Source organism: Piliocolobus tephrosceles, chromosome 5, assembly GCF_002776525.5.
Source record: "Piliocolobus tephrosceles isolate RC106 chromosome 5, ASM277652v3, whole genome shotgun sequence".
In the NCBI taxonomy this organism is placed as follows: Eukaryota; Metazoa; Chordata; class Mammalia; order Primates; family Cercopithecidae; genus Piliocolobus; species Piliocolobus tephrosceles.
This window is the reverse complement of record NC_045438.1, coordinates 129,649,718-129,676,807: the sequence shown is the minus strand read 5'-3', so window position 1 is coordinate 129,676,807 and position 27,090 is coordinate 129,649,718. Positions and strand designations below refer to the sequence as shown.

At 52.0% G+C, this 27,090-nt stretch overlaps 1 protein-coding gene across 1 annotated transcript in view; it reads left to right on the top strand.

Moving 5' to 3' along the window:
* Positions 1 to 857: 857 nt before the first annotated feature.
* Positions 858 to 27,090, top strand: part of GLP1R (glucagon like peptide 1 receptor) — a 38,394-nt gene continuing 12,161 nt past the window's right edge. Inside the window, exons 1-7 of the mRNA XM_023213043.1 lie at positions 858 to 989; positions 8,679 to 8,775; positions 9,757 to 9,864; positions 17,599 to 17,717; positions 18,081 to 18,187; positions 24,403 to 24,556; positions 25,166 to 25,325. Of these exons, the coding sequence (XP_023068811.1) occupies positions 912 to 989; positions 8,679 to 8,775; positions 9,757 to 9,864; positions 17,599 to 17,717; positions 18,081 to 18,187; positions 24,403 to 24,556; positions 25,166 to 25,325 (823 nt within the window). The 5' untranslated portion in view covers positions 858 to 911. The remainder of the gene's footprint in view (positions 990 to 8,678; positions 8,776 to 9,756; positions 9,865 to 17,598; positions 17,718 to 18,080; positions 18,188 to 24,402; positions 24,557 to 25,165; positions 25,326 to 27,090) is intronic.

Below are 27,090 nucleotides of genomic sequence, written 5' to 3'. Positions count from 1 at the left end.
TGGGTGTAAGAAGGGAACCTGAGGGCCCTGCAGTGTTTCGAAGTGGGAGTGGAAACAGAAGCAGGAAAAATCCAGAGTCCCCAAAAAGCGAAGCAGGGAGAGAGATAAAGAAGGCAGGAACAACCATGGGCACACCTTATCACACATACACAGGTTACAAGAGCAGGAGGCTGGAGCTGCAAGAGGTGGCAGGGAAGCTTCCAGAAAGGCAGACTCCAGCCTCATACCTCCCTGCCCTGCAATGCTGAAGTTCCCAGGTAGAGGGGAACCTCTAGACCCTTCCCACTGTCAGGGCTCTGTGGATCCATTTGTCACCGTCTCCCCACCCCCAACCTTGACTATCCCGGGCCTGCCTTCAGGACAGAGCCTGGGAATGAGGAGAGGACCTGGGAAGGGGTAACCCTGGGAAAAAAAGTTCTTATTAGTCACCCCTGGCTCTGGGGATACTTTCCAGGAGTGGCCTGCAAAGCCGTGTGACCTTGGACAAGTCTCGTCCACTCGTCGGGCCTCAGTTTCCTTTGAGGGACCTTGAATGGGCGGGAGTTGCTGTGGCTTTCTTCAGCTGGGAGACCCGGGAGGAGGTCCCGGGTGCCAGGGTGGGAGGCGCCGGCCAGGCGCACTGTCGGCGCTCAGAGCTGGTGTCCGCCTCCTGCGCTTACTGATCCCCAGCCGCGCTCGCTCGGAGCGCAGTGCCTGCTATCTCCCGGCCCGGGACCGGCCGAGGGGTGCGGCGGGGCGGGCCCAGGGGTCTCTGGCGGCCAGGACGGAAGAACCGGGACCCTGCCAGGCCCCTCCCGCGGGCAGGGCGGCCCCTCGCCGGCTCCTCCCCCGCCGCCCGCCACCCGCCCGGAATCAGTCGCCGCACGCGGTTCCGCAGGTGGCAGCGATGGCCCAGTCCTGAACTCCCCGCCATGGCCGGCACCCCCGGCCCGCTGCGCCTCGCGTTCCTGCTGCTCGGGGTGGTGGGCAGGGCCGGCCCCCGCCCCCAGGTGAGACCCAGGGACCCCGACGACACCGGGGGAGGGGGGTGGCGCTGCGGGCTGCAGGCGCAGTGTCCTGGCGGGGGGCCCTGGGACTTGAATGAAACTCCGAGACCACTGGCGGGGGCATCCGAAAGCCTCGGGGGGAGTAGGGACTGGAGAGTTTGTGCCCCTGGGCTGGAAGGCCCAGGTGAGGGCTTGGACTACAGAGGATTCCCCCAACCCCAGCGAGACGCCCTCTTCCTCGCTGCCCGGGTCCCTCTGCCAGGGCACCCGCTGCCCCGCGGCCGCCCTGCGCTGACTTCTGCCCCGCTTCTCCTTCCTCCCAGCCACTTTCCCAACTCCTTCCAAACCGTGTCAGCGGCCCTGGCACGGCCCGGCATCCTCCCAGACTCCCTCCGCCCCACAGTCTGCCCCAGACCCCTCTCCCGCAGTGCCTCCCCGGGCAATCCACCTGCTCAAAGACCCTGAGAAGGCCCTGTGAGGGCTGAGAGGGCCACAGGGTGTGGAGACCCGCTCCTCTCCCTTTCTAGTCAGCCCCCAGCACAGCCTTTGATTCATGGTCCCTGGGACCCTGCGGTGGCAGCTTGTTCTCCCCAGTGACCTCCCAGATGGAACCTACCCCCCCCCCCCCCGTCCCCTTCCAGCCTCTGTAGCAAACAGGCAGAAGGCTCAGTGCCCCCTCTGGAAGCAGCCAGCCCCCTCCACCACTCTGCTGACCTCCCATTCTGACCCTACACTGACAACAGGCACCAAGAGAACGCATATTGGGACATGCAGGAACACCTGGGCTCCTTGGTGCCGCCAGAGAGCAGGCCACAGGTGGACATCTCTAGCCCCTCTCTCCTGCTCTTGCTGCCTTTCCTGCCCCAGGCTTCTGGGCTGGGGGCAGTGGTCAGCTGCTTTTGAAGAGGGGAGCTGTCCAAAGATGCTGGGACATGCTTGAGCAGAGAGGAGACATAGACTTGGGCAGCCTGTCCTGGGTCAGGAAACAGGTTCTTCCTATCACTTCCCACTGCTACCGCCAGACCTAAAGAACTGAGATCTGTGGGGAGTGGACCTGGACGAACCTGGAAGTTTGTCACAGAACCATTGCCTTGGTGAGGACAGACTCCACCCCCGCTGAAACCCCAGATGTGGACAGATGTGCCTCTCAGCTGAGGGGCCAGCACATTTTCAGCCCCCCGATTCTTTTCCAGAGGCATCCTCTCCCTGCCCCTGTTCCCCAGCCCAGCTGCTGCCCTGAGCCCCAGGAGACACCCACTCCCTTCCAAGGCACCTTCCTCACAGCGCCCCCAGCCAGGCCTTGGTTTTCCCGGTGTGGTTGGGATCTTTCAGGGGCCAAGGCTGCAGACCCAAGACGTGGTTCTTGCCCATCGTTCCCTCCTCTTATGGACTGGGTTGGGGTAGGGGTGGAGGCTCTGCTTCCTAGTCCCATCCTGCTCTAGGCCAGGTTTACAGATCTGATTTGAATGAAGGGAAGAAGGCATAGGGAAGAGGAAAGTTTCTGTGAGCTGTCTTCCCAGAGGCCTTATTCCCAGAAGTGTCAGGCTCCTGCAACCGTACTTTCCTCTGATCCAATTTTACTCCTTAGCCCCAGGCCTAAGGCAAAAGTTGGGCATACTGGGGCCATAACACGACTGGGGTGGTAGAGAAGGATAGGAGGGAACAAGTCCTAACTGAGATGGGAGCCTTGAGGGGGTGCTCTTGTCATGGGAAACTGAGCTGCCACGGAGATCTGAGTTACAGGGGGTGCTAAGGATAGACTGCAATAATTATGACACAACATCATGCATGCTTATAGGACTAAAAAATAGTGTATTTTGCATTTTGTTTTCTGTCTATGAAGTCAGCAGGGTTAGAGTTTCTCCCCTTGTGTTGCTGATGGGGGGATGAAAGCTCAGAAAAGAGGGTCCCTGTATAAAGTAGTCCAGCAGTTCAGGAGCAGGGAGGAGAAAGGGGTGAGGGGCTGGGCTCTTAATCTAACACCTCCTACTCAGATGGGACTGAAGGGAGAACTCGGAGAGTGAGCTGCTCACTGTCGGGTCTGTTGAGGCTGGAAGCAGCATCCCTGCAGGTAGGGGGATGGCTGAGTTGACTTCTGAAAAAGGTGCCCTAGGCCACTCTTTCATTGTTGCTGGGAAACCTCACTCCCCTACCCTGGTCCTTACCTGTCCAAGACCCCGGTGAGGGAGTGGGCCTACTGAGGAGACAGGCAAGCCCTCGATACTCAAAGTTAAAATCAGACAGAACTGGATTCAAATATAGAGACTGCTATTAGCTGATGATCTTGAGTTGGATATTTGATTATCCCCAATCTGTGTCCTCATCTGTAAATAGGGATCATAAACTCTATCACACAGGACACTGGCACCCTGAAATGGCAGCTTTAGTCACTTTAGTCAAATGGGGGGAACTGACCCATTTGTCCTTGGGGATCCGGAAGTGTTTTCCAGGGCTGCAGGATAGGACTGAGAGGGGCTCTTGGAGACCCTGGGTCTCTGTACTCTAGTGAATGGTGGATGGAGTCCAGGGCTGAGCCTTGGTCAGAGTGGACATTGTTCTAATCTGGGCTTCCTTCTGGACAGAACCCAGGCTGGGGGCTGGGGCAGGAGCAACCAAGAAACCACATCCTGCCCTCGAATGCCCTGCACCAAGGCAAAACAGGCTTCCTCAGCGGCAGCCTGCCCCTAGGAAAATTCCTATGTGTGTGTGTGGTGGTGTTGGTGGTGGGGACAGAGATAGAGACAGGTAGACTGAGACAGACCAGGGGGAGAAGGGAGTGGGCTATATGAGCCCGCATTTCCCAGGTATATGTGAGTGACCGTGTGTATAACGGTCTGTGTGGGAATGAGTCCCTGTGTGTGCAACATCTCAGCATGCAGTTCTGCATCCGACACTGTCTATGTGTTTGTGACCCTGCATGTCATACTGTGTCTGTGGGAGGGTCTGTGTGTGTGTGTGTGTCTGTGTGTGTGTCTGTGTGTGTATGTGTGTATGTGTCTGTGTGTGTGTGTCTGTGTGTGTGTGGCATCTTGGTGCGTGAATGGGTGTCAACTAGTGTGTGTCTATATGTGCAGGGGAGACAGTGTGCTTGTGAGAGTGTCTGTGCGTTCCTCTGTGTGTGTGTGTTGGAGACAATGTCTCAGCATGTGAGTGTGTACCTGGCAGTCTGTGAGCGATTGTGTGTGGTGGGAGAGAATCTGTGTTAGTGTCTCAGCATTGGGAATGTGCATGGGGACGTGTGTGATGATGCATGTGACAGTGTCCACATGGGGGTTTTTGTGACTGTGAGAACATGTGTGTAGTATTCCTTTTCCTGTCCTTTCGTTCGGATATCTAAAGCCCTTAGGGAAAAAAATGGATTGTAAGCTCTGAGCTTTTGAAAAAAAAAAAAAGAAGAAAGAAAGAAAAACAAGGGGCAGTCAAAGAGACAGGAGTCTGTTGATGGAAGGGGTGATTTGACTTCTGGGAGATGACACAGAGGAAGGAGGTTGGGGTCCTGGGAGGAGATGCCAGGGAACCTGAAGGGCTGGACCTGGTTGGGGGCCTCCAGAAATTTGAATTGGAATCCTTTCTTCCTCCTTCTGAGAGGCCCTCCTGCGCATCTCCCACCTCATGGCACAGAGAGGCCAAGATCTCTTTCCTCCTCCCCGTCAACCAAAATGGTCCCCAGAGAAGGAAAGAATCTGATACACTTACCCGCACTGAGAAATAGGAGGCGCCTTTCAGGTTGGCAGCCAGTGTTTGGAGAGGGAGACCCCTCCCGGGGTGTTGGAAGGCCTGCCACCCCGGGGGCTCCCGCTCCACCTGCTTCCTTCTCTGCTGTCTTTCCTTCCAACGCTGCCTGCTTGTACAGGGCTTGAGAAGTCACAAAGATTTTCACCTGCTTTATCTTGTTGGATCTGTACAGTCTCTGAGAAGAATGATATGCCCATTTTACAGATGGTGGAACTGGCAACTGATGAGTAAACTGAGGTCCAAAAAGATAAAATGTGTCCCACCATCCTGCATTAACAGAGCTGGGATTTAGACCGAGGACTTGTAAATCGCTGTCCAGAGCTCCTTCCTGTAGCTCACACCACCGCTCCCTCCTGGTGTCCTCTCTCCTGTCTCCTGCTTCCTCCCGAAACTCCTGAATCTGAGGGATGCCCCTTCCTTCTTGTAACCTCCAACCAGGCGTCATCCCCATGTGCCTTCATCCACCTCAGAGGGATCCCATGAAGCCTGTCAAGTCTGGATTCTAGAAACTGCCATCCTGCCCTTACCATGGCCCCTTAGACCCCCACTGACCCCTGCCCTGCTCTCCTCGTCAGCTCTGCTGCCTTGTGAGGGACAGGGACATCTGGATTACATCCTCCCTGCTCCCCAGCACCCACAGCCCCACCTTGTCAGGCTTGCGGCAGGGACTTATGTTGTGGGAGGATGAAATGGAGGAGTGGGGGACACTGCTGGGCAGGGCCTTGCCCCTCCTCACAGGGCATGGGGTCCCAAGCCTCCTCCCTGCTTCACTTTGCCATTGGCTGTGGTTACTGCTGGAAGATCTCACAAATTAGGCAGAATGATTGGTCATTGGACGTGAAAATATATTAATTTCCTCTTTCTGGGAATGTGTTGATCCTAGAAGTGAGGAAGGGGTGGGGCCCCAGTCCCCAGGAAGCCTGGTCACTCCCTCCACTCTGCCCTTTCCTCTAAATAGCAGAAATCATGGGGATTGCTGCCATTGACTGAGCCTTCTCCATGTGCCCGCCATCTTAAGCATTAACTCAGTCCTCACAGCCGTCTCATGGGGGAGGGGCTGCTGCTCCCATTTGCACAAGTTTAAGCTGAGGCGAAAACATACAACTCTTGCACTCAGTTGCAAACCTAATGTCTTGGGTGAGCCCAAGCCCAGGGTTGTTCAGTCTCCGCTATGTTACCTGGGCACCCAGACCCTGTGGCACCGGGTGACCCCAGCCTCATTTACCCAGCCTTTCCCCAGACCAGAACCTCCCATCTGGCCCAGGGCCTGCCACCCCTCTCTCCCTGCCCCCCAAAATCCTCCTGATAACAGTCCACAGCTTTCCTCTGCTCTCCAGAGCACTGATGTCCCCACCCCTGTGCCTTTTTCCTGCTGTGCCCTCCTGCTGAAATGCCTACCCTCCTCCTTGCTGGCCCAGTCTGCCCCCAACCCCCGTCACCCCAGCCCCACCTCACCGTCCCCGGTCCCTCAGGCTTCTTGAGTCTACACTGAGCCCTGCCCCAACCACTCCCTGAACACTTTCACCCCCTGGCTTCCCTGTTATGTCACTTGTCCTGTAAAGCATTGACCCCCACCCCCGAGTAGCCTGAGGACTCTCTCAGGCAGGACTCCTGCAGTCACCTTTATACTCCCTGCATTCCCCTCCACCCACAACCACCCAGAACCTGGCACCGTTATGGTTTCTGTAAATACGAGGTGTGGGAGAGGCCAGAAGTCTGGGTAGTTCGTACTGTGTGTGTGCCTGCAGGGTTGGGATGAAGGCTCCAGGGTATTGAGAAACCCTGAACTGGTGCAGGGAGAGGACAAGATACTCCTACTGTCAGGAATCCCTTACCTAAGGGGGAACCACAGCCCCGTCCTCAGGAAGCCCCAGTCTGAGGGGGACATAGCCCTGTCCTCAGGGAGCGCCAGTCTGAGGGGGACACAGCCCTGTCCTCAGGGATCCCCAGTCTGAGGGAGACACAGCCCCATCCTCAGGGATCCCCAGTCTGAGGGAGACACAGCCCCGTCCTCAGGGAGCCCCAGTCTGAGGGAGACACAGCCCCGTCCTCAGGGAGCCCCAGTCTGAAGACAGTTTTATGTCCACAGCTCTGCTCAGAGTAGGTGACAACGCTGCCCTGGGGTGCCGGAGGCCAGACTGGCCTTCATGGCGCGGTCGTTAACCCCAGGCTCAGTCAATGGCAGCAATCCCCGCCTCTGGGGAGAACTGGCTTCCACAGCCTCTCTGCCTGCCCCAGACACACCTTCTGCCCCAGTTCCCAGCAGTGACCTTGTGTGTTGTCTGCTTTCATTCTAGAAACAGAAACCAAGGGGGATTTCTCTGTCTCTCTGCCCTCCACCCCCAGCAGCTGCTGCATTTAGGGGCAGCGTGGAAGAGCCCTTTACCGGGAGAAGAGGGAGAAGGGAGAAGGGAAAGGGGTTAGGGCGGCGGGGTTGATCCACCAGGACTTGCTCTGATGAAAACTGTGCCACCTCCTCAGCTGTGGCTAATATCATGGACAACACCTTTGCAGCTGTTAGGTTTGATTTCTTGTTCTTTTTTTCCCCAAGCAAATACAGTTGACCTTTGCCCTCAGACGAGCTCTGTCCTTCAGGGTAGCCCCTGCGGCCTCGGCACACCTATGCCAAGGACGCTGCTGGGGCTCAAAGTGAGCTGGGCCCTTCCGTGGGGCCTGCGAGGCAGCAGGGGGTGAGCAAGGCAACTCAAGTCTCTCAGGGAGGTGCGAGATAAGCCAGCTAGAACCCTAGACCAGACCCAGCGTGTGCCCAGCACGCTACAGGGCAAGGGGGCAAGCTTCTATAAAGAAGCTATTTTAATTTCAGCACACGTGGACATTTTTGGGATTTCAAAAAGCAAAATGTTGTTTTAAATTATGTATAGGTCCTACATTTTATACATGGGGCTCTTGGGTCATTTCAGCATCTGCAGCCTCTAAAGGACGAATATTTATAATTTTTAAGGCTGTTCAGGAAAAAACTAAACAGAACCGCAATCCCAAGACATAGCCGAAGGAAGTGCACAAAAACGCTGAGAAGGAACGGTGGATTCTCAGTGGGATGGGTCTGTTTGGGTCTGTGTGCTAAAAAGCCGTTTCGGTGACCTTACTGGAAGTGGAGGCTCAGCTCTCCCTACTCACAGGTGAGGGGGATCCCTCCCATTGCAGGCGTGACTTCAGTGTTCTGCAACCTCCCTGACCCCTTCACCTCATGTCCTCAGGACTCTTCCTTTGGGTGGATAGAAGCTGGGTTGAATATTAGATTTGGTTGTTGTGTCAGAGGGGAGCACGAGGGGGCTGTGTTGAGTGCATTTGTAAGTGAGTGCATTTTGGAGGAGGAATGCTAATGGCAGACATCCGGGTTCTCTGTAGCCCTGAACGCCGCCCCGCTTGCCCCCGCACACCTTCCAATATTCCACCATGGTCACTGATCTGAAGGACTCCAGATTCTAGCCTTAACTCTGCTTCCTGGGGGGGCCTGTGCACCCTTGATTCAGTTCCTCTCCCACTCTGGCCTGTGTGTCTCCTTCTAGAATGGTTGAAAGTGCAAGAAGCCCTCAGGCAGACTGACTAGGCACCAGAAGGAGCTTAGAGTCCTGGGCCCTCAGAAAGTCTCTCTCCTAAGTGAGATCAGAGACCAGGAATGAGGCACACACTCGCCTTTCCTCCTTCATCCAGCCACCTCCCCAAAAGCATCAATTTAGCAGACATTTGCTGGGTACTTGTGACACATCAAGCTGTGCCCAGTCCCCTGGGAGGAATGAAGATGTCAAACCATCCACCTGGAGCCCCTGGGTGGCAGTGACTTATTCCCACTCTATTTCAGAGGTGGCTGATGCCTGGCAGAGTTTGGGGCTTTGAGGTTTCATGGAGATCGAGAAACCAAGTGTGTTAGGGGGTGAGGGGGCAGGAGAGGGGCTGGCTGAACCCACAGGCCTCCCATGTATGCCCTCCCCTCAGGGTGCCACTGTGTCCCTCTGGGAGACGGTGCAGAAATGGCGAGAATACCGACGCGAGTGCCAGCGCTCCCTGACTGAGGACCCACCTCCCACCACAGGTGAGTCCAGGTGAGCTCCCCACCTTTAGTGCTCCCCACACAACCAACTCCTGGAGGAATTTGATGAACCCAACGTCTGTGACTGGGAGTCATTTGCCTCTATAGGATGCCACCACCTCTGCCCTCTGCCTTCATCTCATTGTCCAAGCTACTCCTTCACCTGGATACCTTCCTTTCTATCGACCAAAATCTTCCTGTTCTTCAAAGTCCGCGGAAGCACTGCCTCCTCCAGAAAATCTTCCCCAGGACTTCTGCCATCGTTTGACTCTTACTCGTTTGCTGTAGTCTGCTTTGGGGTTGCTGTCTTACTTCTGTCTTAGCTGTCTTCTCTGTGTGGCCTCCCTCACGCCCCCGGCCAGCCCCCCAGCTACAGCCTCTCAGAGCAGGCACCCGGCCTTTCCTTTTTTGTCCTCAGCACCTCCCAGCCTGTGCATGGACTGAGGGCTCCACAAACGTATTTATAAGAAGAAATGTTTCAGGGAGTTCACCAGGTGGTTTGAAGGGCACAGGATTGGAGCCCGCTGGGCCTAGGTTGAAATCCTGACTGTAATTATAACACATGACCTAAAGAAGGTTATCTTAGGTGAGATCAGAGGGAAGGTGAGCTAACATTTCCCTCTGATCTGTGAAGTGCAATTGAAGAATAGGCCTGTAGTGATTGTTCGTTGAGCACGTACTATGTTCCATTATCTATGTAGTATACAGTCTCGATCCCACAAAGCCCTATGGGGCTGGAAATACTCCTGTTTTACAGATCAGGAAACAGACATTAAGTTACTTGCTCAAGATCCTGCCACTGATAAGTGGCAAGTGCCCCTGCTTGGCTCTTGCTGGGTGGGGAAAGTGCTTGGCATACAGCAAGTGTTCAGCAGAGGTTAGTGGCATGCAGCCTCTGAGGAGGGGAGGGGTCTTGGGGAAGGGAAGGAAAGTACCATGGCCAGTTACAAGCAGAGACTCAGAGACTGTTCTCTCTGCTCCCAGACTTGTTCTGCAACCGGACCTTCGATGAATATGCCTGCTGGCCAGATGGGGAGCCCGGCTCCTTCGTGAATGTCAGCTGCCCCTGGTACCTGCCCTGGGCCAGCAGTGGTGAGCCCCCTCCCCCACCTGGTACCTGCCCTGGGCCAGCAGTGGTGAGCCCCCTCCCCCACCTTCCCCTGTATCCAGGAGGCTGGGGTCGAGGCACTGCTTCCTCTCCTCTGAGACACAGCCCTCCCCACCCAGAATGTCCTTAGGCCTCCTAGTGAGTGGTCTGCCTGCCTTTCCTGGGGTGAGGGGAGTGGTCAGCAGTGATAAGTTTCACGATGGCCTGAGATGCCACCTGAGTCTGGGCACGAGGCCAGTGCTGACAGGTGTGTGGGGAAGGGAACGTGAATGTCTGAAGAAAAACGCGACCCCTCCAATCCAGTAGTCAGGAAAGGAGCTAGGTGGGGACAGACCCTTGCGGGGAGGGACGCTATCCAGGGTGTCTGCTGTGTGTATACATGTATGTATGATATGTGTCTGCAGGTGGCCCATACCTGTTAGTGACATTTAGCTATCTCCTCACTCTCTAGGGGTTCACTGGAAGGAGTGATCAGGGCATTGGTGGGTAACCAACTCCATCAGACTCAGCCCTCCTCAGCTCACTCCTGCCTGCGAGGGGGACCCTGTACTGGGAAAGGTGTGACTGGGTAGGTGGGAAGGTCACTGGGGGTACAGAGATTTGCAGAGGCTGCAAGAGGATCCCTGACTGGAGGGTTAGTTAATTTGCCCCTCTATCTATCCCAGCCTCCCTTACTGAGCCCAGTTTCATCCAGGTACCATGGAGGATAACAGGAGACAAGCACCCTCGTGGCAAGGAGCTCCCTGTCTCCAAAAGGGGAGAAAAGATATTTCCCTACCATCATCATCATCATCATCATCATAGCCAATATTTATTGAGTACATACTGTGTGCCAAGTCCTGCCCTAAAAGCAGGACTTTATAACTACCCTGTTGTTATGCCTACTGTACAGATGAGGAAACTGAAGCACAAAAAGTTTAAGTCACTTGTTCCAAATGACGTGGTCAATGGTAGAGTCAGGATTTGAATCCAATTCATGCTCTTATCATCACACCTTGAAGGGGCCGGAGCCCAAGCAGCAACTGGCTCAGAAGCAAGTGCGGGCATGAGGTTATGCTGTGGCCTGGTGAGGCCCGATGTAAACTTCACCTTGGCACGTAGGACTGAAGTCAGATGAGGCCCAGGCAGGTGTCCTAAAAGTGCTGTCTCCTTGTCCCCCCTCACCTCTCCCCAAGGGGCAGGGAGAGCCTGGGCCTAGAAGGAGGCGGGAGCCTGGGCCCATCAGTGGCCTGCCTTCTGCAATACTGCCTGTTGGAAGCACTTTCCACACTACACTCTTTTCATCCTCACAACCCTCTGAGGCAAGTACTCTGATTACTCTCCCATTTTCAGATGGGGAAACTAAGGCACAGAGGTGCTCAGTGACTTTTGCAAGCTCACACAGCCATTAGTGGGCGACCCAGAAGCTTGGTTTAGAGTCAGTGTGGCTAACTGCTACACCAAAGGCTTCCATGGTCGAGGGTTGGGGGGGTGCCCTTGCATGTGGCTCTGGCCTGGAGACAGGTGAGTGGTCTGGATGCCCTCTGCTGTCTGGGCACACCTGTAGGGACAGGGATGAGCTGCCTGCCGTCTCCCATGAACTCTGCAATCTGGTGGTTCTGCTGACTAGCTGTGTGAGCAGGAGCAAGTTGCCAGACCTCTCTGTGCCTTGCTTGACTCATCTGGGAGATGGGATAGAGCCAAGTGGCATGGGTGTGGGGAGGACCACAGGGCCTTGCGAAATGGTAGCTGTTAATTTTTCCCACCTCCCTACATACCTCCCTGACTTCCTGCAATACACACGCTTTCTCTGCCTCCCATAGATTTGAGACTGACAGCTTGGCCAGCGTCTGCTGGGCTTCTAGACCCCAGGGAGCCAGGCGTAGGACAGGGCCCATCACTCAGCACTAAGCCGCCCCCAGCTCTGCCTGCCGCTTGCAGCTCCATCCATCACCTTTAATTTTATTTGAGCAGGAAATAGGTCCTGGTGGTGCCCATTTATGAGTGTACATGGTTTTATTGCTTTCTCCATGAAGATAACGGCCACTGCACAGGCCCCCTGCCAGCCTTTACCCCACCCCCTCCCCCGCCACTCGCCAGGCTAATTTACTCCCTTTTTTGACACTCGGAATCACCGACTCTGCCTCCCTCTCCCCACTCCCTGAGTTAGGGATGCACAGAGACACCTGCCACAGGCTCAAGCTGCATAATTGCTGTCTCTGGCCTCTCCCGGAGCTTTCCTTGGCAAAGGTTGGCAGTGGGGGCTTCCCTGACCCCCACCCAGGTGTGTGGGAGCAGTTCCGAAGAAGGGGACAGTTCTGGAGCTTTCTTGGGTTGATCAAGGGAGTAGCCTGTGGAGAAACGTCACAGTGTGCCCTGGTGTCAGGGAGAAGGAAGGGGGTCCTGGCAGAAAACATGCTCAGTTGGCAATTTGGAGAGAATTTAATGTGGGACGGGGTCCTTTTCAGAGGCTGGGCAAGGTAAAGGGACCAATAAGGCATATAAAGCACCAGGGACTACAACAATGGAAAGCTTGAGCACCTGAGAAGTAAGGGACAAGAATGGGGCTGGGGGTCCCCATGACAGCTGGGCTACAGTGGAGAAGCCACCAGCAGGGCTGTGGCCACAGAGGGGCAAAGTCACTGGCAGACCTCACATCAAGGCAGGGAGGGAGCAGGGGAGAACACCCAGCATCTCGCTCCCTCTGCCCTTCCATCTTCTGCCAATGCCTCCCACTGGCCCAACCCAGCAGAGGCCAGGGAAGCCGAGGGGTGCTGTCCAATGGCTCAGGCTTCTAAAGTTCAGAACGGAGCAGAGGAGTGGGTGATCTGAGAAAAAGCAAAAGTCAAAACAATCACCAGATCCTTGAGCTGGGTCACGTTAGGAGCTAGGGATGCCACTGAGACCTTAGAGGTGTGTGAGTGTGTGCGCTGGGGAGAAGGGGTAACCCCCCTCCGTGGAGCTGAAGGTCGGCTCAGCAGCCCAGGCAGTGGTACTGAGGGAGGCCGGAGCCACCCCTTCTGCCAAGAGTGTGGCGGCATTAGGAAGGCTTCCAGGGACGGGTGGGACTGGGGCCAGACCTGAAAGAACAGGCAGATGCAGAAGGGAAAAGGAAGCTCCTCCAAGGAGCAAGGGTTCCAGGCAGCACCTCGGACATGGGGCCAGGCTACCGGCCTCAGAACTACACGGTGTCCTGGAGAAGTCAGCCAAGCCCTTGAATTCTGACCCCTCTAATTGAGAACTTGGGACTCAAGATCGTGCAGAGAGACCAGGAGCAGATGAGTCAAAGACAGAAGATGTTCAAAGGAAATGACTGGCGCAAACGAGAGCTGGAGGAGAAGGCTGAAGTGGCTTCAGAGAGCCTGTTGGCCGCCCGAGGGCCCTCCAGCAGCCTCGCTTGCCCATAAACAGCTGATCTGCTTGTTACAAATCATTCCGGCCTCATTAGCTACACCCCCTCCTGATCCCTACCTGTTTGTTAGCTTAGTTCTAATTATATGAGAGTCATAAAATGCTTTAAAAATAACCTGTAACTCACAGTTCTTGGAAACTCTGGCAGGTGCCTCCCCTGAGTAATGTCGAGCCTGGGGGCTTTTACAACAGCCTGGGGTTGCCAAGAGGAGACTGGGCCCAAGCTTGTCCCCAGAGGAGTTCTGGCTGAAGTGGTGTCACAAGCTCCATCTCCAGGCTTAGTGAAGAAGTGACCCTTCCAGAAACTGGCGTCAGGGAGGATGTTTCAAAGGTCTACTATGTACTGGGCACTTCACATGTTTTATCTTCTGGGAAGTCATAATGCTTCCCATTTTACAGATAAAGAAACTGAGACCTGAGGATGTGAAGGGACATGCCCAACGTCCCACAGCTGGTTGAAGGCAGAACCAGGATTTGAACTTGGGTCTGTGTTGTTCAGAACCTGAGCTCCTTCTCCTAAGCCCTGATGCTCTACAGTACCCTTCACCCTGGCCCCGAGCTGATGCCTTCATTTCAAGCCTGGCCTTTGACCCTCATCTCACTCCCTTGGGGAGGCCCTGTGCCTGGCCTCTCTGAGTCTCAGCTTCCGCATCTGTAAAATGGGGCCCAGTAGTCCTTGCTGGCCACGTCGTTGCCAGGGTGCAGGAGCTAATGGATTCATGAGCAGCTCTCCATGGCCCTGAGTGCCAGCACCCACGTGGAAGGGCGGCTGTTAGCTTGATTACAGGCGCCGCATCAGCTTCCGGGAGGGGAAGTGTTTAATTGGGGGTTTTATTTCCAGCAGCAGGGTCTGGCTTAATGAAATATCCCTGGGCCTCCTGGCATGTGGCTGCCAGGCTGCCTCCCTGTGTTGACAACCCTTGAGCCAAATCCCTGGCTGTGATTTACCAGCTCCTCCCAAGCCAGATAAAGCCGGGCTGATAAGTAGGGCTATGCCCTGACCCACCCCACCTCCAGCCAAGATGGGCGTCTGGGGATCATGGGCCCAGCCAGGAACCAGCCTGGCTTTTAATATTTGATGCTAATGAAGGGTAATTGACAGATGCACTCGCACAGGCTTGCTGAGCGAGACACAGTGATCCTTTGACTCTGTGCCGATAATGCACACATCTGTGCACACACCACCTCCCCACCCTCCCAACTGGCTCTGAACAGAGGGCACGGGAATGGTGCAGCTGCCGGGGGTCTGCACTGGCAAGGGGGCCTGCTGGGAGGAGACTGAATGTTGAGAAATCTGAGCCCAGGGGAAGGGCAGAGGAGAATGGCACATGCCACATTCTTTCCTATTAACAGCAAGTTTGGCCGCTAACTTTAGGCCTCTGGAGGCAAAGATCTGGGGGGTTTTTGTCTTGACTCTGCTACTTTCTAGTTGATGATCTTAGGAAAGTCACATGGCTACTCAGAGGCTCAGTTTCTTCATCTGTAAAATGGGACTAACCATTCCTACCTTGAAAGGTGGTTATAATGTTCAAAGATGTCAGGTGTACAGTAGGTGTTCAAAAACTGGTTCTGTGAAGGCACAGCCTATGGAAAGAGCATATAAGGAGCATATTGTGAGGGAACCTGCAACAAGGCAGTGCCTACTGTATGCCAGGTCCTATGCCAGCTGTGGGAAGTGGTTCTTACTATCATCACATGGTTGCAGACTGAGTCCTGGGTATGTGGGTCTTTAGCTGTTTTGTGTGCCAGCGGTTCCATGGCTGTGTCTTCTTTTCCCTGGCCCCTCAACCTTCTTCCTTTCTCCCCATTTCCTCCCATCAAAGCAGGGTGCTAGAGCAGGCTCTGACACCATCTCATTCTGCATGGAGTCAGCTCAGGTTCCCATCACTGCTTTTGGGAGTATCTACAGGAGAACACTGATTTTTCCTCATGTCAGAAGACTTGGCCCCAGTGGAGAATCTCAGGCATCCATACAGCAGATAAGAGAGGCATCTGGGGGCTTGAGAGGGGCCCTTCACATTGCTAAAATCAGACCATGTGCCTCCCCTTCTCTGCCGTAGGGGATACGCCTGATTTTGTTCATAAATGCTTTTGAAGGGTATTGGAACACCATCGTTCCCACTGCTGTCAGTTTCACCATTAGATTTTCAGGTTTTTGTTTTCCTCCCAGGTGAAGTATCCTTTAAAATGTAGGTTCTTCCAGAAGGAGTCATGCCGCAAGCTGACTCGCCCCACTGGGTTACCAGATAATTTCTGTGTCTTGAAGAGGGACCTGGTTCAGGGTTTGTCTGGGAAAGGAGCTGGGAAGGAGGAGAAGAAAGAGCAGGGAGGCTGTCCTGGTGTCTGGAATCAGGGTTAGGGAAGGGCAAGGTCCATTGGCAGGCCTTGCTGACAGTGCTGGAAGAGGGCTGTCATTGGACTCTGCAGTAAAGTTGTCCCTGCCACATTTTTTGCTGGGGCGAAAAATAGAACCCCCAGACTAGATGGTTGCCCCTGTCCTGCACCCCTGAGGGTCAGGCCCTGGGGCTGCCTCAGTCCCTATCACACACACAGACACACACACACCCCACCACACTTTAATAAAGCCTGTTCTCAGGAGACTCAGTTCTTTTTTTTTTTTTTTATTTGAGACAGAGTCTCACTGTGTTGCCCGGGCTGGAGTGCAGTGGCTCGATCTCAACTCACTACAACCCAACAACCTCCGCCTCCCAAGTTCAAGTGATTTTTGTGCCTCGGCTTCCTGAGTATCTGGGACTACAGGAGCGCACCAGCATACCCAGCTAATTTTTAGTATTTTTAGTAGAGATGGGGTTTCGCCGTGTTGCCCGGGCTGGTCTCGAACTCTTGAGCTCAGGCAATCCACCTGCCTCAGCCTCCCAAAGTGCTAGGATTATAGGCATGAGTCACCACGCCCAGCCAAGACCCAGTTTTGACTGCTGTCTCTCCACATGAACACTGACCAGTCACTACCCACAGTGGGCCTCTGGTGTCTTCTCCATTCTCTGTCCTTCGTTCCCTCCTTCCTCCCACCAGCTGGGAAAGCTGGTCTTTAAAAAATCTTCTAGTCTTTTAGAATGTTGAACTCTTTTAAAGTTCGTCCCGCCTGCAGCTTCCATTCTTGGTCCCCCTGTGCTCCCTACAGGTAAATGTCCCCCACACTCTCTCACTGTGCCCTTTGTCCCAAGTTCATTGGCCCTGGTGTCAAACTTAAGTTCCCCTGCAGGGAGGCTAGGAATGAGGCATTTCCTCCTGGACACAAATAAGCAGTGGCCTCTATCAGCCTCACATCCAACCTGAGGCCACAGGCCAGCCATCTCCCTGGTAGGTGGACATGGGGCATGGCGGGGGACAGCCTCTGCTGGGATGTGAATGGGCGCAGGCAATGCCCCACCTCGCCTCTGCAGGGCCTGTGTTTGATCTCTGTTAGTTTCCATCTACGCTGTTCCTTTCTGAGGTCTTTTTTGTTTTTTTGTGTGTGAATCTTGATTCTCTGAAGCCAGGGACGGTGCCACCGTCCTCAGACAGGGGAGTTCCCTGAGGACAGGGGCTGGATCCTTCCCTCTCTCCAAGGGCTATCTCCATTTCCAACATATAATTAGAGTCTACATGAAGGTAGGAGCTGGGTCTTCCCCTTTTCTATGGGGGATCTCCAAAGGCCAAGGCTGCATATATCCATGAGGCTGTGTACTCCTTTTAGACCCTGAGGTCCTTGCAGGTAGATCTGTGTCTCCTCCATCAGATTAGGACTTCTTATGGGCAGGGCTGTGTCTCTCTCTCGCTCTCGCTCTCTCAGATTGGTGCTCTGCCTCCCTTCCCTTCTCTTGGGAACTCAGTGTTAACCTTGTTCCCAGGGTCTGCTCTCCCCAAGGAGTGTGGGAGGGAGGTGGGCGCTGAGTCCTGAAAATCAGAAATAGTGAGTGACTGCTGCTGGTTGGTGCCAGACCTTGTCAGTAGTGTGATTTGAGGCTGAAGGCAGGGACATGGAAGTGAGCTAAACTCGTCTCATCTCAAAGGCATGAATTCATTAAACTGTGTCCTAGGGTGGCTGAGAGGCAGGGCTGAGGGTGGAGCTGAGGAGCCCCTACCGTGGTGACCCCGTCTTGTCCCCAGACCAACAGGGTATATGTGAGGAGAGGAAGGTCCAGGGGTGTGCGTGTGTGTGTGTGTGTGTGTGTGTAAAGAAGGGAAAAGGATGTCACTAACTCAGAGTGGTCCATTCTGGGGGAGCAGGGATAGCCCTCAGGATTGGGGAGGAAGGGGGGTCATCTAGCACTGGGCAGGCTGCCCTATTCTGGGCTGAGGCTCAGGGCCAGGTCTCCCCACCCCAGTGCCGCAGGGCCACGTGTACCGGTTCTGCACAGCTGAAGGCCTCTGGCTGCAGAAGGACAACTCCAGCCTGCCCTGGAGGGACTTGTCGGAGTGTGAGGAGTCCAAGCGAGGGGAGAGAGTGAGTTGAGGCGGGGTTCTGAGCCAGGGAGCGGGGAGCCGTGTCCTGGCCTCACTGGAGCAAAAACCCTTGGCTTTGGTGGGGGCATCTGCGGTCATTTCATCCATCCCCTTGCCTCTGGGGGCTTTGTACACCATGCTTTCTGGACAAAGGTGGTGTGTATTCACTTCTCTGGCCTTGGAACAGGGCCCGAGATATCCAAGAACCATCGCTGTAGGTTACAGTTATTCTCTTTCTTGGTCCCGGTATCTCTGGTGAGTCCTGACTTGGGGCCCCAACTCTGCCTCTGTCCCATGGGAAGGAAGGTTGTGGGAAGTGGGCCATGGGCTGCCCATGTACACTTATGTCCCCTGTGTGCCACAGAGCTCCCCGGAGGAGCAGCTCCTGTCCCTCTACATCATCTACACGGTGGGCTACGCACTCTCCTTCTCTGCTCTGGTTATCGCCTCTGTGATCCTCCTTGGCTTCAGGTAAGGTAGCCCGGACGGGGCCGCTTAATCTTAACTCCCCCAGATAGAGGAGTGAAGCAGCCCAACACCAAATCAAAGCACAGCGCAGCACATTCTTCCTTAAGAGCTCTCTAGAGAGCCCTGACCATAGAATATGAGGTTGAAAACACAGGATATGATACTGTGTTCTTAGTCTAGTCTAGTCTCCACTATGTAAATGTGTGCATATGTACTGCAAAAAAGAACAAAAATACCACACATACACCACCAGCCTCAAAACCTTAACCGTCGGTGATGGGATTACAGAAAATCCCAGGAGATCTTCTCCAATGAACATATGGAACTTTAATAATTCAGAAATCAGTATGATTTTAGAAAAGATCTTGGGGACTAGAGATCCTCCTCCCTTTGGGGCTTTTCAGCCCCAGTGGAAAAGTTCCTCCTTAGGTCTAACCTAGATGAGATGTTCCTTCCAAACTAGGAACTGGGAACAGAGTATCAGGTTCTTCCCCCTCCTCTGTACTTGGTGGATGTGGGCCTGGGGGACTGGGTTCAAAGAAGGGAGGGATTCTGAGAGAATGAGACCTCGGGACACCAGGCAGCAAGAGCAGGAGAGGTGGCATTCCCCCTCCCACCTTCAAGGCACCTGGCACAGTCCTGGGCACACCGTGCTCAATAAATGCATTCACTCAATGAATATTCTTCTCTCTTATTACAAATTATTCCAGCGATTCAAAAATGCAATGACTGACTGATATTATGATCACTCATGCACACACCATCCAGCTGAAGAAATAACACATCTCATAGTTACACTTCTCTGGGCAACCCTCTCTGATCACGTCCCTCTCCCTGCCCTCCGCCCCTCAGAGGTAAGCCCTGAATGTGCCTCTTTGAATTCCCAAACATTTCCTTGTAACTTTTACCACATTTGTGAGTAGCTATAGAAATATATAGCAAGGTTCTGTGTATTTTTAATAGTGTGTTGAACATATTTGTCTTAGTCATTTCCTGCTGCTATAGCAAAATACCTTATTTAGACTGGGTAATTTCTAAATAACAGAAATATATTCCTCATGATTCTGAAGGCTGTGAAGTCCAAGATCAAGGCACCAGCAGATTCCATGTCTAGTAAGTGCTCGTCCTCTCTTTCCAAGATGACACCTTCTCACTGTGTCCTCACATGGCAGAAGGGCAAATGGGTGAAAAACTCTCATAAACACCCTCAGGTCTCTTTTATAAGGTACTAATCCCATTCGTGAGGGCAGAGCCTTCATCAACCGAATCACCTAAAGGCCTCACCTTTTCATACTATTGCCTTGGGGACTAAGTTTCAACATGAATTTTGGAGTGACACAACATTCAAACCATAGCATTCTGCCCCTGGCCCCCCAATTCCTGTCCTTCTCACATACAAAATGCATTCATTTAATCCCAATGGCCCCAAAGTCTTAATTCATCCCAGTATTAACTGTAAAGTCTAAGTCCAAAGTCTCATCTAAGTATCATTTAAACCAGGTACGGGTGAGACTCAAGGGATGATTCCTCCTGAAGGAAATTTCTCTCTAGCTGTGAACTTATGAAATCACCGAAGTTATGTGCTTCCAAAATGAAATGGTGGGGCAGGCATTCTCATTTCATAGAATGGACATTCTCATTTCAAAAGGGAGCAATAAGGGTTGGGTGTGGTGGCTCATGCCTGTAATCCTAGCTAATTGAGAGGCTAAGGTGGGAAGCCTGCTTGAGGCTAGAGATTGGAGACCAGCCTGAGCAATGTAAGAGACCATTAAATAAATACAATTGTTTATTTTTATCTGAAACAAAATAAAGAATTAAAATTAAAATCAAAAAAGGGAGAAATAGGAAGAAAGGGGTAACTGGTCCCAAGTAAATCCAGACTTAACAGGACAAACAAGATCAAATCTTAAAGCTTGAGAATAATCTTCTTTGACTCAGTGTCCTGCCTTCCTGATATAGAGGTGGGAGTTGGGTCCCCAAGTCTCCCCGAAGCCCCACTCCCACAGCTTTGCTGGATTCAGCTCATGTGGCAGCTCTCTCAGGCTGGAGTTGTGTGCTGGGGGCTCTACCAGTCTGGGGTCTTGGGAGAGAATCTTGTCCCCCATGACTCTGCTAGTCATTGCCCTAGTCAGGACTCTCTGTAGCGGCCCCGCCCCTGTGCCTTAACTACTATAGATTTATTAGAAACCTCCACTCTGCCCAGGCCCTGAGGCTTTCCAGGATATCCTTTGAAATCTAGGTCTTCCTGGATTTCAAAGAAGCAGCTATGTTCCCTATAGCTCTTGCACTCTGTGTGTGTAGAGTTAGCACCACATGGGCACCGCCAAGGTTTACTGCTATGTCCTCCAGAGGGATGGCCTGAGTTAAACCTGGGCCCACTTGAGCCACAGCTAGGGTGGCCAAGGAGCACTGCACCCCAGTGTAGGGAGCAGAGACAGGAGGTGGCCCTGGGCAGTGAGTTCCAATGTCTCACAGTGTCCTGGGCTCCTCCCCCAAAACTGTTCTGCTCTCAAGACCCTGACATCTGGGCCTAAAGATCTCTGAAATGCTTTCAGGGTCATTCTTCCACTTTCTGGATGAATGGCACCTGCCTTTCCTCTATCCATACTAAGCTTATTAAATGTTCACTTGGCCACACCCTTGGCATTGTCTCCTGAACATGCTTTTGCATTCTTTACAATATGGCCAGACTGAGAATTTTCCAAATCTTTAAGTTCTTCTCCTCTTTTGATTATAAATTTCATCTTTCATTTCTCTCCTCCCACATTTTGCTATAAGCAGTCAAGAGAAGCCATGCTGTACCCTCGACACTTTGCTTAGAGATTTCTTCCACCAAATATTCTATTTCATTGCTCGTAAGTCTTTTCTCCCACAAAACACTTGGATATAGACACAATTCAGCCAAATTCTTTACCACTTTATGACAAAGATGGCCTTTCCTCCAGTTTCTAATGCAATGCTCCTCATTTTTATCTCAGACCTCATCAGAATGGCCTTTACTGTTCATATTTCTACCATTATTATGTTCACAACCACTTAGATAATCTCTACAAAGATTGAAATTTTCTACATAGCTCTCATCTTCTTCTGAGCTCTCACCAGAATCACCTTGTATGGCCCATTTGTGGAAATATAGACTTTTTTCTAGCCCACCACCCAATTCCACGGCTACTTCTACATTTTTAGGTATTTGTTTCACAGCTCCCCACTCTCGGTACCAATTTCTGTCTTAGTCTGTGTCTGCTGTTATAACAAAATACCTTAGACTTGGTAATTTTTGAATAATAGAAATTTATCTCTCGCAGTTTAGAGGGTGGGAAGCCCAAGATCAAGGCACCAGCAGTTTGATGTTTAGTAAGGGCCTGCTCTCTGCTTCTGAGATGGTGTCTTCTCACTGTGTCCTCACATGATGGGGAAGGAGTGAACACTATGCCCTCACATCACAGAAGGCACAAACTCACATAGGCCTCTTTTATAAGGGCACTAATCCCATTCTTGAGATCAGAGCCCTCATGATCTAATCATCTTCTGGAGGCTTCACCTCTTAATACTATTATTGCATTAAGGATTAAGTTTTATCATGAATTTTGGGGGAACACAACATTCAAATCATAGAAATATTTTCCTGTAATTTTTTGGTCCAACATTATGTTTGTATAAGATTCATTCACATTGACACAAGTAGTCCTGTTTTGTGGATTTGTAACCACCATTCCATATTCCATTGTATAATAGAGCACAGTTTATCTGTTAACCTTTTAATGGACATTTGAGTTGTTCTCTTTTTGTCTTTCTGAATTACAAATGTTGGTGCAATGTGCATTCTTACTTGTGTATTTCTCTGGGGCATATACCTAGGAGTGGAATTGCCAGGTCTGACTACCACCTGCTTTTACAATTTTACTAGGTATTGTTAAGTTGCTCTTCACAGTGGTCACACCAGTTTACCCTCTCACCAGTAATAAAAGAGAGCTTCCTTTGTCTGGCCTTATCACCAATGTTTAGTGTTTTCAGACTTAATTGTTGCTAACCTGAAGTATCTGAAACTGCCTTATGATTTTAATTTGCATATTCCAGATTAAATCATTTTAATGATCAAGCGTTTTTTTCATGATTTATTCTGTAACTTGCTTTTCATATCCTTTGCTTACTTTTTCATTGGCTTATTTGGATTTTTCTTTTCTATTTTACATATTCATTATATATTCTGGATACTAATCCAGAATTTACCCTATCTTTAGTCTGTGGCTTATTTTTTCACTCATTTTATGGTGTTTTCTGCACAGTAGTTCTTCATTTTAATGGAATAAAGTTTATCAATTTAGTATTGATAAATAAAATTTATCAATAAAGATTTACCAATTGATAACAGTTAATTTTATTGATTGGTTTAAAATTTTTTGTTTTTTTCCAAAGAACAAATTGTGGACAGTCTTATTAAGAAGTCTTTCCTTGGCCAGGCAGGGTGGTTCACGCCTGTAATCCCAGCACTTTGGGAGGCCAAGGCGGGCGGATCACGAGGTCAGGAGATCGAGACCATCCTGGCTAACACGGTGAAACCCCGTCTCCATTAAAACTACAAAAAAATTAGCTGGGCGTGGTGGCTGAGGCAGGAGAATGGCTTGAAACCAGGAGGCGGAGCTTGCAGTGAGCCAAGATCGCATCACTGAACTCCAGCCTGGGCAACACAGCGAGACTCTGTCTCAAAAAAAAAAAAAAAAAAAAAAAAAGAAAGAAAGAAAAAGAAATATTTCCTTACCCTAGTGTCATAAAGATGGCCACCTATATTTTCTGCAAGTTTCAGAGTTTTGCTCTTCCTTATGGTTCTTTGATCTGCTTGGAATTCATATTTGTCTATGATATAAAGGATTTCATTTTTTTTTTCTATATGTGGAATTAGCTGCCTGAGTACCATTTATTGATAGCCTTTCCTTCCCTGTTGGTTTGCAATGACTGCCCTTCCATGTAGCAAGGCTCCATATACGAGTGGGTTGGTTTCAGTCACCTACGGTTTTTTTCTGTTAGGCTGTTTATCTTTCCCTATCCCAATACCACCATGCCTTAACTACTGTAAATTTACTAGAAATCATATAGCAAAATCTCCTCCTCTGTGATTCTTTAGGAGTGTCTGGAATATTCTTAGCTCTGGCTCTTCTTTATAAGTTGTTAAAGTTCTATTTTAAAAATAAGTTGGAATTTTTATTAGTATGGAGAGACTTGACTCCTTTAAGATAGCGAGTTTTTCTACCTGTGAATGTGATGTATCTGTCTCCCACTAATTTAAGTCTTCACTAATGATTTTAAGCAAGGTTCATAAAATTCTCCATCGAGATCTTACCCATCTTCTGTTAGACTCATTTCAAGGTAGTTAATTTAAAATATTGCAAATGAATTATTTTCAAACGTTTACTTTAAATTTTTTTAACACAGGCATATACAAACATACTTCTCAGCAACCTTGCTAAACTGTCTTATTAGTTCTAATAATTTGTAGATTTCTTCCATTTTCTATGAAGATAATCTATCATCTACAAATAATAACCATTTTGTTTACTTCCAATTCTTGTACATTATTCCCTTGCCTTATTATCGTGGGCAGGATCTGTAGTTACAATGTTGACTAGAAGCAATGATAACAAACATCCTTATTTTGTTCCTGATTTCAAAGGAAATGCTCCCACAGTTTCTCAGTTAGGATTGATATTTGCTCCTGGTTAGGTAAATAGCCTTTATTAGGTTAAGAAATGCCCCTGTACTTTCAATTTGCTACACATTTTCACATGAAAGGATGTTAAAACTATCCAATAGTTTCTGAATTCCTACCAAGTGCCTAGTCCTGCTCTGCCTCTGTGAGGCATTTAAGATGTGGGCCCTGTCATGAAGAAGCAATGTTCCCGTTGGGGAAACTGATCCTCGTGCATAAATCTCTTCGGTTATGCATGACTTTGTGTAAGAGAAGATGCTGCAGAGAGAAGGATAGAATGTGGATGGGAGGAGGGGGCAGTGACCACACAGCGGAAGCCTTCATGGAGAGGCAGGATTTGAGTTGGACAGAGGATTTTCACGACGATGGGGAATAAGGGTATTCACAGAAGAGGACACACGCACAATCCCAGGGCCAGAAACATACCTGATGTGTGTGTTCGCTTGAGAACCTGGGGTTGTAGAGCAGAACCATTGGCTGCCTTGCCAGGGAAGGGCCCTGCTTTCTCCCTCAGACACCTGCACTGCACCCGGAACTACATCCACCTGAACCTGTTTGCATCCTTCATCCTGCGAGCATTGTCCGTCTTCATCAAGGACGCAGCCCTCAAGTGGATGTACAGCACAGCCGCCCAGCAGCACCAGTGGGATGGGCTCCTCTCCTACCAGGTGTGTGGTGCATCCAGGACCACCTTGGGAGCGATGGGTGGTTGGAGGAGGCCTGCCTCTGCCACGTTAGCCAGGCCTGGGACAGGGGAAGGCAAGAGCTGACCAGTCCTAGCCAGGAAGGCTTTGGGAGCCCCTAGTCTGATGGGAGAGGCAGTTCACCTTGGGACCCTCCAGTCTGCTGAGAGAGGCAGTCTACTTTGGGGAGCCCCCAGTCTAAGGGAGGAGACACTGCCCTAGGGAATTCCCAGTCTGACACAAATGAGTAGTCTTTGGAGACACACTTGGGTTTGAATCCCAGCTCTGGCACTTACTATCTGTACACTTTTAGGCAAGTCACTTACTTCTCTGAGGCTGAGAAATAAGTGAGAAGCCACTTACTTCTCTCTCTCACCTGCGGGGGGGATAATATTACTTTCTTCCAATCAGGATAATGAGGATTCGATGCGCTAAAGCAGATAAAGTCCTCAGCACTATCCCTAGCCAGAGATGTGAGCTGTCTCCTCCTGCATTAACCATGGCAGGATAGTGGCTGGAGCAGGATGGGGAATGGTATCAAGAGAGGCAGAGGGCAGAGCTGCTGTCCCCACGACACCCTTCCTCTACCCTCAGGACTCTCTGGGCTGCCGCGTGGTGTTTCTGCTCATGCAATACTGTGTGGCGGCCAATTACTACTGGCTCTTGGTGGAGGGCGTGTACCTGTACACGCTGCTGGCCTTCTCGGTCTTCTCTGAGCAACGAATCTTCAGGCTCTATGTGAGCGTAGGCTGGGGTAAGGCCCACCGTCACCCACCCCGAACCTGTGGTATGGGGGTGGGAGACCTTGATCCCTCTTCTAACATGGTACTTGGAACGCACTGCTGAGCAAGGGGCAGGGCCCACTGGGTAGCCCCCTTCCTGGGCACAGGACCTTCTGCCCGTGGGCTGTTAAGATGCTGTAGGGGGTTATGGCCCTCCCCTCCTCTGCATAACTCTCCTCCCTTAATGGAAGCCTCCACCCCATGTGGCCAAACACCACCCTCTCCCACTATCATGCATACCATTGGAGGTATGCACTGTCCTCTTAAGACCACATGGGGACATAAGTTCACACCCAGTCCTGGGCAGCCCGAGGACCTGAGGGAAATGGTGAGTCCTGGGCCTCAAGGTGGGGAGGGGATCAAGAGGTCAGGGGCATGGCTCGGGGGAGCCTGCTGCTGCTCTGTCACATGATGGTGGAGAGGAGGGCTCACAGGAGAGCCAGGTACGGTGGGGCAGGGGGACCAGAGGCCAGCCAAGGAGAGGGTGGACGGCGGATGTGCCTGGAGCCCAGCTGGAAATGTTCTAGCCAAAAAAGTTTGCCAAGAACCATTGTGTCTTTTTTTTTGCTGGAACATTTCTGGTTGTGCTTCTGCCTCTCACCACGTGGGATTGTAATGAGGGGCAGTGTTGGGGTTGGGCAGGGGGCTGGGATCCCCTTCACCCCTGGGAAAACATGCAACAGGCCTTTCTGGAGGGGGCCAGAGAATAGGCCCTGCCCTGTGCCCTCCCTAATCTGTCATTGAATCCACGGTAGTTGTCCTGTTCCACACCATCCCCCGCCCAGCTTGCCACTCCTTCATTCACTCCTCCTTCCTTCATACGCCCACCTCATGCTGCTCTGACCACGGCTGCCACTGTCACCCACCTCCAGGGACTTCCCAGCTGAGACACATCCAGACTCCTCTTTCCTGACTGGTCCTGCCCCGGGGCCTTTGCAAGGCTGTTCTCCATGCAGGAATGTTCAGGGAGCATCCTTCCCTCACCAGGGGGTCCGCTGCCTCTTCAGGAAGGTGCCTCAGGCCACCAGCCCTCTGGTTCTGTGCTCTCCGCCCTCTCAAGCTCTCCATCCCCTGTCCTTGCACTTCATTTATTGTTACTGGTGTTCCTCAGCCACTCTGCTCTGTACAGCCCCCACCGGGAGAAGAGTAGCCTGAGAGATTTTAATGTGATCAGTGTCTTGAGGGCACCAAGGCCCAGAGCTGGCAGGGCCTTACAGGCAGAGCAGGCCCTGGAACCCAGGCCTCCTGACTCCCAGGTTCTGGGCCTGTGGCCATCATGCCCTGTTCTCTTGCCTGGACTGTGTCCCTTCGGTTCCCTGCAGCACCTCTGAGCAGGCTCAGGCCTCTGCACAGGTGGGCAGGTAGGCCTGGCTCCTGCTCACAGATCCCTGCTCTCACCTTCCTCCTCCTCCCCCAGGACCCAGTCCCTTCCTTGGCCTTTTCTCCCCCAGGCTTCTTCCTCCTGCTAGAGCAGGTGGAGGGCCCTGCAGCTCACTAGGGGATGGGGAGGAGGGAGGCCATTGAGGTTGGCTCAGGGAAGGCTGTCTTCAGGGTGGGGGACGGTGTCTGTCCATTCTAGGAAATAGCATCAGCACTGTTAGTGCCTGTCACCATGGCGACCCGAGGGCAGGAACAATCAAGGGACATGTGTGATGTGTGCAGAGGAGCGGGGGTGGCTCGTTTGGAGTTTGGTGGGGACACACTGCCCTAGAGGTCTCTGAGTGGCAGATTGGGGAG